At 38.5% G+C, this 12658-nt stretch overlaps 1 protein-coding gene across 3 annotated transcripts in view; it reads right to left on the bottom strand.

Annotated features, from left to right (window-relative positions):
• Positions 1 to 12658, bottom strand: part of ABCC9 (ATP binding cassette subfamily C member 9) — a 143663-nt gene that overhangs the window by 68637 nt on the left and 62368 nt on the right. For 2 of the 3 annotated variants that reach the window (XM_065887483.1, XM_065887482.1), the window contains exons 17-20: positions 5582 to 5620; positions 4057 to 4158; positions 1790 to 1874; positions 412 to 492 (exon numbers count right to left, since the gene is read on the bottom strand). In XM_065887483.1, coding sequence (XP_065743555.1) covers positions 412 to 492; positions 1790 to 1874; positions 4057 to 4158; positions 5582 to 5620 — 307 coding nt within the window. The remainder of the gene's footprint in view (positions 1 to 411; positions 493 to 1789; positions 1875 to 4056; positions 4159 to 5581; positions 5621 to 12658) is intronic. The other variant, XM_065887484.1, reaches the window with a different exon arrangement.

The following is a 12658-nucleotide window of genomic DNA, read 5'->3' as shown; positions in this document are numbered from 1 at the left end:
TAATCTCAGGAAGCTTCACAGATATATCTTATCCACAGCCTGAGTTGCATACTTACTAACCCCTATGTCCACCAAGAGTGTATTTTCCAGCCCCTCTTTTTTTGCTAGCAAATATAAATGAGAAGACCTATGATCCTGTCCAGTTCATCCAGCACCATCCATTCTCTTTCATTAATGATCCTCATGATTTAAAAACTCATATAAGTAACGATTTGGGCACCTCAGTCCCTCTGGATCCCCCAACTCTCATCTTGATGTTGATTTGATTTGTACTCGGAGGATTTGTCTCCCTTTAATTCTCTGTAATTTCACAAGTTAAACCATCTTTCCTTGAGTTACTTGTCTCTTTAAGGACTCATTTGTCCAGAGGGAAAAGTGAAATAGAAAGAAACAAAAAGCCCATATTCTTACCAAGAAGACAATGTTGGTATTTTGATAGAGAGCTCGGGCCACACAGATTCTTTGCCTCTGACCCCCACTCAAGTTGATGCCCTAGAGAAGAAATATCCATAAACATCCACCTTTTAAATTAGTAGATGATCTGTTGATAAAAAAATTCCCTTTAAAATACAAACTTCTCTAAAAGAATCTTAAATTAATGGTAATTTATTAATTAAACTGTGATAACATTAGTAAGATAAAATGCAAGCTGTCTAGTGGTCAACACTTGAATTATATTATGGTAACTTCTGACTGATAACATTAATCCTCTTTTCACTCTGATAGAGAACTCTGCTGTACCAAAGCATTAATAACCATAAACCAAGGTGAGTGCTGAAGATGAAGTAATCCCCAAATTGTTTCTAGTTTCATGCATTGTGTCTGTAGTATACTAACATATGCCTCTTAAATTCGATATTACAAGTTTTTTCAACAGAACTACACAGCAATATGCTTTTATAATCAAGTACTGATTATAAAAATTTGAAAAACTAGTATTTATTGAGCATTTAGTATGCACCAGGCTGATGTGAATGGCTTTCCATTCCTTATTTCTATTATTCGTCAGAGCAATTTCAACATGTAGGTATTATTCCCCACGTGGAAATGAAGACTCAGAAAAGTCCAGGTCATGTCTTAAGCACTCCACTAGGTTACAATAAAGAACAGCCATGAATAACACAGACTACAGAGTTGGACCAATCCCACCTGCACCAATGACTCTGGGCAAGTTCCTTAACCTTTGTCAGCCTTGGTCCTCTTGGCTGCAATACACTGATAACAAAACACCCATATAACAGATTTGCTGTAAAAGTAAATAATGCACATAAAGCCTTTTGCCCAGTACTTGCCACCTATAAGACTCAAAAATTTTAGCCAACGTTGTTATAAATGATTACATACAGGTATAAATATTTTTCAGCTAGTCATAGAACAGTATGATGCCAATGTAAAACCTGTTTACACAAAGAAAAAAGAACCCTTTAACAGGAATAAATGGATGCTGGCAAGAGTGGAAGAAGTGGTCGGAAGCAATCTCAGTTTCCAAACCAATTTAAAGTAAACTCCAAGTAAGTAAAAATACATTTGATCAAAGTCAGGGACTGCTTCCCTTCCCTTGAGAACTCTCAAGCAGCTAGCAAAATGTGACATGTATGCTGGTTAGTCAACAAATACCTAAGAGACGTGGCATCAAGAACTCCTGTGCTCCTGTTTCCAGAACTTGTCACTAGGAAAACACATAATTCCAGAGCTCTCAGATTTTCTCATGCTCCATGAAAAGTTAAAGACAACCCGAAGACTTTTCTAGATTTGTGTCCATTGTCTAATTAAACTACACATAGCTTACCCTCTCTCCAATTTCAGTTTGGTCTCCGAATGGTAGTAAGTCAATATCCGGCTGAAGAGAACAGGCATCTGTGACAGCTTTGTACCTTTGGGAGAAAATATTTTGAGTTTTTAGATCACTATTAACATACTGCCCAGAAACTAAGTCCCAGGTCCAATGTCTTGGAAGCTGAAATAAAACACTTATTGAACAATTTAGTATATACTAGCCTCTACACTAGGCTTGTAGATACAAAGATAAATAGATATTTTTTTCCCACTTTTATAAAACTATTAACAAGGATCTACTGTATAGCAGAGGGAACTATATTCAATGTCTTGTAATGACGTATAATGGAAAAGAGTCTGAAAAAGAATAGATATAAATAAGTACAACTAAATCACTTTGCTGTATACCTGAAACTAACAAAACATTGTAAATTATACTTCAGTGAAAAAAGTGGTTAAAATTTTTTTTAAAAAACTATTAAATGGAGCAGAATATTGACATAGAAACATATAATAAAAATGTACCTTGTTAGGTACTGAATATTATAGATGGGTAGGTGCTGAATATTATAGATGGGTAAAGTGCTCCTAGAATACACAGGAAGACATGACCGACTGCTCTGAGAAATTAGTGACGTCTTTGAGAGGGGGCGAGTTGTAAGGTGTATCCAGAAGGATGAGCTATAATTTGCTAGGAATGAAAATGAGGGAAGGGAGGCTTAAGGAACTGCACGAAAGTGAACAAGTTCAAGTGCATGTGAGGGATAAGAGGAGGCTCACTGGGGCTAAAGCATGGGTTACAGGTGGGGAATCTGTGTCCACAATCATGATGCTGAAGGGAGGAGAAAATGGAAGAAGATGAGGACTGATGTACTCAAGTTGACCTAAGGCTGGATCTGGAAATTGGACGGACTGGAAATACAGGGAAGCATGGGCACTGGGAGTGCTAGGGAAAATATCAATGGTTTCATTTTCTCAATCACCTGGTCTTAAAATATTCAAGTCATCCTTGATTCTTCCCTTTTCTTCCCCCTGCTCTTATTTTGTCCATTCTTATTCTAGAAAGCTTTTCTGTCAACCATCTCTTCTTCTTCCATTTCTACAGTCACTGCCAAGTGCAGGCAACAAACACAGCATGCCTGGGTCATTATCCCATCAAACTTCTAAATGCGTTTTTGCTCCTAATACAGATTCATCCCACATAAATCTCTTATGACGCTGCCAGAGCACATTAACTTTGTTAGTCCCCTTTCTACCACTTGCTGTGCCTCCCGAGAATGTCAGATTTATATCCGGCTGGCTTTTAAGGCATTTGACTGTCTCATCTCAGCCTTCCTTTACAATCTAGTTTGCTGCCATCAATACACACAGATCCCTTTCTGTTTGGTTTGTTCCCAGGCCCCAAACAATCCCATGTAATTTGAGTTTTTCCTCCCACACTTTCCTCTCCCTTCCCCCTTCCTCATGCCTCTCCCCAGACCTAATTTTCCTTACCTTTCAGAACCCAGCTCAGGGTCTTAGGACACTCCCTGCCCCTCATGCAGGTGGCTTAAGGAAAGGATCTTGCCTTTGTACACTCGAGCAGGTGTTTAAAAGATGATTGAAAGAGGACATATTCTGGCTGCTCCGAGTAACCAGACCCCTCAGATCCCGTATTCCTTTTCTTCTGTCCACGGTTAACTCTTCTGCTCCTTACTGAGATTTTTCTTCTGTTTACCAACAACCTCAGCACCATGCCCACCTCCTCCCCACACATACACACACACTTCGGTTTTGGCTGTTTATTTTTGGTGTACAAATCCTTCTCAATAATTGTATAGGATGGGCTGAAACTTCCAACGAGGCTTCTCTTACAGGAGTTGACTTAATAGACCAAGTGATGAAGACGGATGCAGGGGCAAACAGAGAAGAAAGGAAGTCCCGATACAAAGACTCCAGAACCAGGGGATAAGGGTGGGGGGATAAATTGGGAGACTGGGATTGACATATACACTCTACTATATGTAAAATAGATAACCAATAAGAACCTGCTCTATAGCACAGGCAACTCTACTCAATACTCTGTAATGGCCTATGTGGGAAAAGAATCTAAAAAACAGTGGATATATGTATATGTATAACTGGTTCACTTTGCTGTACACCTGAAACTAACACAACATTGTAAATCAACTATAATCCCATAAAAATTTAAAACAAAAAGGCTCCAGAAACCGTGAACCAAAGATAGGGATTAGAAATAGCTGCTCATTTGAGTTCTAAATTTTATACATTCAAAATTACCTCTGTTTGTTGAAAGGACTTCCAAAGGTAATATTTTCTTCCACTGTAGCATTTAATAGCCAAGGCTTTTGAGCTGCGTAAGCCACAGAATACCTGTTCCTACTGGAAAATGGAAAAGAAAAACAAAACACAGCAAGGGTGCTGTGCTGAATCTTTATTTTAGTATAACAAAGAAAAATGAAAGTTGATAAAATATCTCAAAGACAGAAATGGGGAACTTCTAAAAGAGAACATTTTAACCACCATCAACCTTATTAATTAATGGTTAAATATTCCACTAAATTAAAGGGATGAGAACTTAATTAAAACAACACACAAGGTGCAAATTTTATTTTGGTATGCTAAAGAAGTATTTTATGGTATGAACTATTAATTAAAATGTTATTTTTTAAAATGACTATAATTTTAAAAATAATTTAAAGATAAATAGCAATTAACTCTAATAGTCACGGATATTTCACTTTATATTAAAAGCATTTTACATAACTCTGAATTTTATATGAATATCTTTAAAAAGATGTGAATTAATACTGTAATAATTATAGTATGTGTTTGTGGCTTAATTGCATGAACATATTTTAAAATAATAGATAATATTAATAGATAATAGAAATATTTCAAAACAAAGAGTGATCTTGAGGAGTCCATTTCAATAACGAAACTACATATTTCAATACATATTGAAATAGTTTATTTTTAAAAAATGATAGCCTCCTCCCAGTCCCCCATTTTTTTGGCTTGCAAATTCTACCAGATGTCTATACATCAGATTTTAATTTGCAATAATTAGGAAAATGCATGTGAGTTGAAGATACAGAAGATGATGAGATTGGGGTAGGGAAGGGGTCAGCTTAAAATTCACACTTCAACAGTTAGTTTATGGTCTGTGAGTACTAATTAAGGAATTAAGGTTAAAAGAGAATAAAGTTAAGAAAAAAAGTAGTTAGAAATGCTCAGTGATCATCCTGAAACATTATGTCTTAGGAGCTTAGAAGGCATGATAATATATAGTACGCTAGCAGTCACTTAGAAAACCATCTGTGTGGTAAAACAGTGGTTCCCAACCTCTGGCATGTCTGTTTCCCCCTCCCTGCCCCGGGTCCTTTAAGGTTTTTTTTTGTTTTTTGTTTTTAATGGATGAAGCACTTGGCTCTCCAGCACCAGCTTAGAAGCAGATCCCATCACATTTTAACTCATAAACAATATACATATTAATTCTTATGCAATTTTATCTTGTGAAATCCCAAATCCAATTTGCTAAGAACATTTGAGTTTCAGCCAAAGTTGAGACCCATGTGACTCACGGAGAAGGTAACAGTTGACACAATGGGCCATTTTGTTTGGCAAATTAATTCTTTTAGCAGCCTCCAAATGTTGGGAACTACTGCTACTGGAAATATGGCTAGCGCATTTTAATAAATGACTTTGTACATTATCAGAATGAGTAAAATGACGAGGACTAAGAGATGGAATATCAGGTAAAGTCTGAGGAAGGAAGTTATGCAGATTAAAACAGAAATAATACCTTCTGGTTGCTTCAAAAGAAGGTTCAGATTCATTTACACTGCACGTGTGGCAAACAATGTTCATTAATGATGAAATAGAAATATAGAATGAATGAGTGTACATATCAGGTAAAAGATAAACATTGAACATATAAAATAGCTACATTTCCCAAATAGTTTTTGATATTAGTCCCAAAGACAAACCAGAAAAATGACCGTCTTCTTTTACATCTTCATCAGTGAGGAAATAATTACTTAGTAAGCTTCCAAAAGAAGGACAGCGCTGTTCTCTTTCATATATAATTTGGGTTCATACAATGGACATGTTCTAGCCCCAACTCTGCTCCAACTACCTGTGTAGATTTAGGTAAACTTTGCAGAACAGTCTCCTAGTTTATACAAGAATTTGACGTTTCCAAGCGCTCCCTACCTTTAATATTTGAATTTAATCTATCTAAATTCCTAATCAGTTACCCTAAGGCATAACAAGAAATACTTTTTGCTCTCTAAACTTGAAGGGTTTAGACACAGCCTGGCCCTTAAGGAACTGGTAGGAAAGACAGACATGCACAATGCATGGTCACACTGTAACATTTTGGTATAATTAATTACTGATTGATATTATTTATGTAAAACAAGGTGTTTGGCTAATTAAATTTAGTTATATCTATTTCATTGGGGAAAAAAACACCCGAGGACCTATTTCTTTATTATTCTAAATTTTAATAGTTTAGTTGAACTCCATCAATCTGAATTCAAAAACCACACACATAATTAAAGTCTACAGGAACTCCAAGAATAGGTCCTATTTCACTTTGGAAAGCATCATATGCTTTTGTGGAGAAAATGTACCTAAGTACATTACTTGGTGATTTTTGGCTTAGTGTTTCTAATGATAAGATTTTCACAACTGCACATTTCTGATGACATCATGGGGTGGTTAATAGAGGTTATGGAGGGCTTCCCTGGTGGCGCAGTGGTTGAGAGTCCGCCTGCCGATGCAGGGGACACGGGTTCATGCCCCGGTCCGGGAAGATCCCACATGCCGCGGAGTGACTAGGCCCGTGAGCCATGGCCGCTGAGCCTGCGCGGTCCGGAGCCTGTGCTCCGCAACGGGAGAGGCCACAACAGTGAGAGGCCCACGTACCGCAAAAAAAAAAAAAAAAAAAAAATAGAGGTATGGAAAAAATAGAGGTATGGAAAAATCTTAGACTGAAACTTCCCTCTCAATAATGATTATTCTCTGATTTAAGTTGCTCATAAAAATAATGAAATGCACAATTTCCCAAGTGATATTTTCCACACAATATGCTTTAGATGCCAAAAAGTTTGGATTTTATTTTATTTTTTTTAGTGGTAAAAAAACCAATAAATGAACTCAATGGTTTTATTTAATCTGAGGAAGAGAGAAAACAGATGAGGAAGAGCAGGTGTATGGCAGAAATTAATGAATTAATTTTCCTATTGGCCATCCAGGTGGAAATGCCCATCAGACACTTGAAAATGTCAGCCCGAACTGGAGATATGAATTTGGAAGTCACCAATTTTTTTCAATTACTATTGATTAACTCCAACTACATGTATTTAATATCAATTGAAAAATATTTATTGATCACCCCCTAGTGCCAAAATACTAGAGATACAGTAAACAAAGAAAAGTCATTCCTTCTTTCATGTTGCTTTCTGTTTGGTGGGAGTGTGACAAGGGAATAAACACCATGATAGGTGAAGCAAAAGGTGATATTAGAGCACAGATGAAGGACACCCAATCCACCTTTGGCAAACCAGGGTAAATAGAGGAGTTGATACCAGAGGGATAGGAGTGGGCTAGATGGAGAAAAGGTGAAGAATATTTCAGACCAAATAAAATACATATTGGATGACCTTAAAGTATCCTGGTCATACAAGGAGCTGATATAAATTTACCATTTCTGAAATGTGGGTGTCAATGGTGAGAGAAGAAAAGTATGAATTTTAAAAACAAGTGGTGAACAGCCATAGCGAAGGGGCTCATAAACCGTTTTACAGAGTTTGAACTTTTCCACAGGGCCATAGAAAACACTAAAAGGATTTAAACAAGAAAGAGATAACACGTTCAGTTTAGAAATATCACTCCAGTTGCAGAAAGTAACAAATAAATTGGAGGGAGCAAGATGGGAGGTAATACAGACAGCCTTGAAGGCTGTCGGATACTGGAGATGAGAACGCAGTGCCCTGACTTTGGGTGATGGTGTATGAATGAAGAGAAGTGGACACGTTCAAAGATACCTAGGATCGTGTGATTGACAAGATGGGAAGGGATGGAGGGGAGGAAGGAGCGACAGACAGGGGACACAGACGAGGAAATGCATATGGTGGGGGAAGATATAAAATTCAGAATCAGACACATTCAGTTTGAGATACCTAAGGGATGGCAGAATGACCATGGCCAGAAAGCAGAATTTGAAGCTCAGGAGAGAGATCTGGTAAACAAATGAAGCCTTTGGGATGATTTTCCCTCATAATATATGCCTTAGACCCCAAGGACCTTGGATTCCTTCCTTTACTAGTGAAAAGCCAATAAATGACTTCAACAATGCTAGCTTATCACAACGAAGTGGACAAAGAAGCAGGAGCAGATAGAGGAAACTAAAATCATGGGAAGCTATGTGATGGCCCAGCAAGTATATATAGAGGCAAAAAAGAAGGGGATGAAGACAGAACCTTGAAAAACATCACTATTTAACAAATGGCCAAGGAAGAGACATCTGCAGAAGGGATTGAGAGGAGCAGGCAAAAGTTCTAAGAGGAAAACTTGACTGTGAGTTTCACTGGAAACTAAGCAAGGAAACCTTTTGAAGAAGAAAGGTATGGGCAACAACGTCAAATGGACAGGAGGTCAAAGGGGGAAGGGGAGGGTGGGACGAATTGGGAGACTAGGAATGACACACATACACTACCGTGCGTAAAACAGATAGCTAGCGGGAACCTGCTGTATAGCACAGGGAGCTCAGCTCGGTGCTCTGTGACGACCTAGATGGGTGGGATGGGGGGGCTGGGAAGGAGGTCCAAGAGGGAGGGGATATAGGTGTACATATAGCTGATTCACTTTGTTGTACAGCAGAAACTAACACAACATTGTAAAGCAATTATACTCCAATAAAAAATAAATAATTTTTTTAAAGTGCACAGTGAATTTAATAACTAGGATGGCACTGATGGACTGGATAAGAATAGTTTCAGTGGAGTGGCAGAGGTAGACATGAGACTGCAGTAGACTGAGGCAAGAGGAGAATAAAAGGAACTGGAGGGAAAGGCGAAAGACTTTTATTAATTTATTTAAAGTATTTATTTATTTTGGCTGCACCAGGTCTTAGTTGGGGCATGCAGGTCCTTAGTTGCTGCATGCGTGCGGGAATTAGTTCCCCAACCAGGGATCGAACCTGGGCCCACTGCATTGGGAGCATGGAGTCTTACCCACTGGACCACCAGGGAATTCCCAGGAAAGGCCTTTTTATCTACAAAAAGAAGGTGAGAGAGTGGTAGTTGAAAGGGGCTGTGGGCTGAGATTAGAAAGATAATAGGGATGGAGATGGAAAGAGAGAGAGAGAGAGAGAGAGAGAGAGAGACGAGTCCTGTGTGTCTACAAAGAGAAATGGAAAGAGCCCAGGTCTGGGTTAGATGTGAAGTAGATGAAAAGCAAAAGACAACATGCTTGGCTTGAGGGTGTCTCAGTCTAGGAAGGAGACCAGCCCACATTATTTATTTGAACAAACTGCAGAGGGACCAGAAGAGAAGGTACATTTCAGTCCACCTGGGAAATTAGAGAAGATTTTGTCAAAGACACAACATCAGAGGTGACACCGGAAAAAAGAGTGAGGCCACCAACCTGGGAGAGGGCATTACAGAGGAGGTATGTGTATTTGAAAACTACCCGCAGTCCAGTGTTACTGGAACACAATGGAAAGGGTGGGTGGAATGGCAGGATAAGAATTTAAGAAGTTAGATAGGGACCACATTGGGAAAGGCCCTTTTATGCAAAGGTGTCTAGAATATTTCTTCTACGCTTTGGCCAGTCAAGAAAAGAATTATAAGCAAGAAGAAAGTAATTAGATTTTCGTGTCAAAAGGTAAATCTCACAACAGTGTAAAGAAAGGTGAGGGAGTGAGTAGTTCACAGTGAGTAGTTCACAAATGCGATTAAGTACCTGAACCAGGAAAATTAAAATAGATACAAAAATGGAAGAACAGACATAAGAAAAGTGATTGGTTGGATTTTGCAGGCGATAGAGAAATAAGAATCTAGGTTGAATCCTTGACCTCTGACTTGGGCTCCTACCAACTGATTTCAGGGGGTGAGAACACAACCCTTCCAGGATACAGGCGGAGAAGCAGGTTTTAGAAACATGAGCTCAGTTTGGATGTGTTCAATTTGGAGCTTGTGTAAGACTTTTTGGAGGAGCTATTAGGTTTTCAGAAGAAGGTTCTTGGCCAGAAATGTACACTGGTGTGTCATTAGTACTTAGAGAGAAAACTGAAGTCAAAGATATAAATAAAGGAAGGGGATCCTACAGTAGACTGTATATTCTTCCTCACCTTCCATCTCCAGCTCCTTATGGTTTAACTCATTAATTTTGGCTTATTCTTAAAATGTAAGTTCAAGGATCATTCATGTATGCCTCCCCCCTAAGAAAACCTTGTTGATCCCACAAACTCAACTCAGGTCACCTATGATTTGTTCTTATAAAACCCTGTACTTTTTCTTCCTGATATTTAAAAAATTTAACCAAATAATTTTGAAACTACTTTCCTACTTCCTCATGGCCTTTCCTGCTGAATACTACGCTTCATGAGAACAGGGGGCTGGTTTCCCTTGTTCAGTTATCTACCCCCAACAATGAATACAATGATATGCAGGCTACAGGTGTCCAATACACATTTTAAACAAATGAATAAGGATCATGGAAACCAAGAAAGGAGTTGGTTTCAAGGAGTCATCCGTGGTGAACAGTTTCAAAAGCTATGGAGAAGTTAAGCATGATTGAGAACAAATTATGACAATTGAGCATTTAGGCAGTCATGACAGGAACAAGGAGGTTAAGTGTGGGTAGATTCTTCTTTTAAAAGGAGAAATGTTCCCGTTGTTTATGAGATAGGAAAGACCTTTTTTAAAAATGGAGGATCATGGGAATTCCCTGGTGGTCCTGTAGTTAAGACTTCACCTTCCAATGCAGTGGGTGAGGGTTCGATCCCTGGTCGGGGAGCTAAGATCCCACATGCCTTGTGGCCAAAACACCAAAACATAAAACAGAAGCAATACTGTAACAAATTCAATAAAGACTTTAAAAATGGTCCACATCAAAAATATCTTTAAAAATAAAATAAAATAAAATGGAGGATCATGGAATGAGGAGGGCAAGAAATTAAAGACTTCTATCAGAAAGAAGGGTTAATTCATGTAGTAGCGTCATGCAAAAGGCAAAACAGCGTATGGAGGATCTTCACTTCTGAAGTCCTCCCCTTGCAGGATTTAGATATATTTTCCTTTAAGAGTAAAAGTTAAATCACATATACTAGTTTCAGAGGAAGAAAGAAAAGGTAGATATAGATCCATTTGTAGGTAGTCATTTCCCATGAACAAATTAAAAAATCATTCTCTTTCATTTTCCATGAGTAATGTAGCCCTTAACTTCTAGAGACCACCTCTCCAAACTTTTCACTTAACGATATGTTTAATCAAATTCAACTGAGGAAGGTTATTTTCTCTCTTCCTAAATAAATAAATAGAGTTAGCTCCAAATTCTAACATCAGATCTTATCTGATTACATGAAAATCACCAGTTCCACGTCTGTAGACTCATCGTCCACCATTCGATGTGGCAGTGAACAGTGATGAAGGCAAGCGAGAAAGCGAGGAGGTCAAATGGAAAATCCCCTTCTGGACAATGGCATCCAATTTCACTTCCACATGCAGGGTTTTGTGTGTATTTTCCTTCAAGGGTAAAAGTTAAACTTGGTATTCTAGCAACTTCCAAGTTCATGGTTGGTACCTTACGGAATGGGAAAGAGTGACTTTTGCAAGCTTAAATCAGGAACAATATTTGGAAGAAGGGGAGCTAGATGTGGGCGCAAATATGCTATATCATGTCTGATCCAGGTAAGCTGACTCATGTTATCACCCCTTCATGCCAGGCAACATCACATGAAAAGGAGTAACTCCTCAATTCGCCAGTCCTAGAGTAACTCAGCCACTGTTATAAAGCCAATTAGCAAATTAGCACCAAGACATTAGCAAATAGAACATCATGACAGATGGGGTCTGACAGAATGGCTGATGGCATGGGCAAGGTGGAAGAAAAAGAAAGGGAAACCAAAGATAAATGATGGCTATGTCTCACATGATTACTACAATTATTACACATTCTGGACTCCTTCATTGGAATGGTCCATCAGGTAAAGAGTTTTATTTAGTCCTAGTTCCTAAGATGTCAGTAGGAATTATTATTTATCATGACAATTAGGAAAGGACAACTTCAGTCAGGCAGGACATTTGCTTTTCAACAAATACAGAGCACACCCAGATGCAGGGGCAAGAACCCTGGCATTCTGACAAGTTTGGAGAATTTTTCAGTCCCTCCCTCATCTCTCTCTCCTTTCTCTTCTGGGGCTACTGCATGTCAGACTAGGTCAAACGTAGCAATTGCCAAGGAGGCATCTATGTATAAATGTCTTTGTGTACCAAGTTCTACCCATGTAGGTCTATCCTGGATGAGCAACAGTGCCTTCTCTCCCGCCCAAAGTAAATATTTCTTGCTGCAACAGGACAGAGTACTTTATAGGACTTTGGTCCTGCCATCTATGCGGACACATTTAAAAATAAAATTCACGTAACCAGAGATACGTGCAGTGATGAAAGAACGACAGCAAGGCACTTGGTGCTTTACCATAACATTTAGTTTATTGCTTTGCTTTATTTTGTGTTGAGCTTTAAAAATTCGGCAAACAATTCAGTCTGCTGCGGTAAAGTACTTCTTCGCATTTACACACCATCAACCTATCAATATTGGTAATTTCTAAATTAGCTTTACTCTAATAACGTTTATATGCCTTTCCTTATTG

The sequence above is a fragment of the Phocoena phocoena genome, chromosome 11 (genome assembly GCF_963924675.1).
Source record: "Phocoena phocoena chromosome 11, mPhoPho1.1, whole genome shotgun sequence".
Taxonomy (NCBI): Eukaryota; Metazoa; Chordata; class Mammalia; order Artiodactyla; family Phocoenidae; genus Phocoena; species Phocoena phocoena.
The sequence above is the reverse complement of the archived record's forward strand: the minus strand, read 5'-3'. Positions and strand labels throughout refer to the sequence as shown.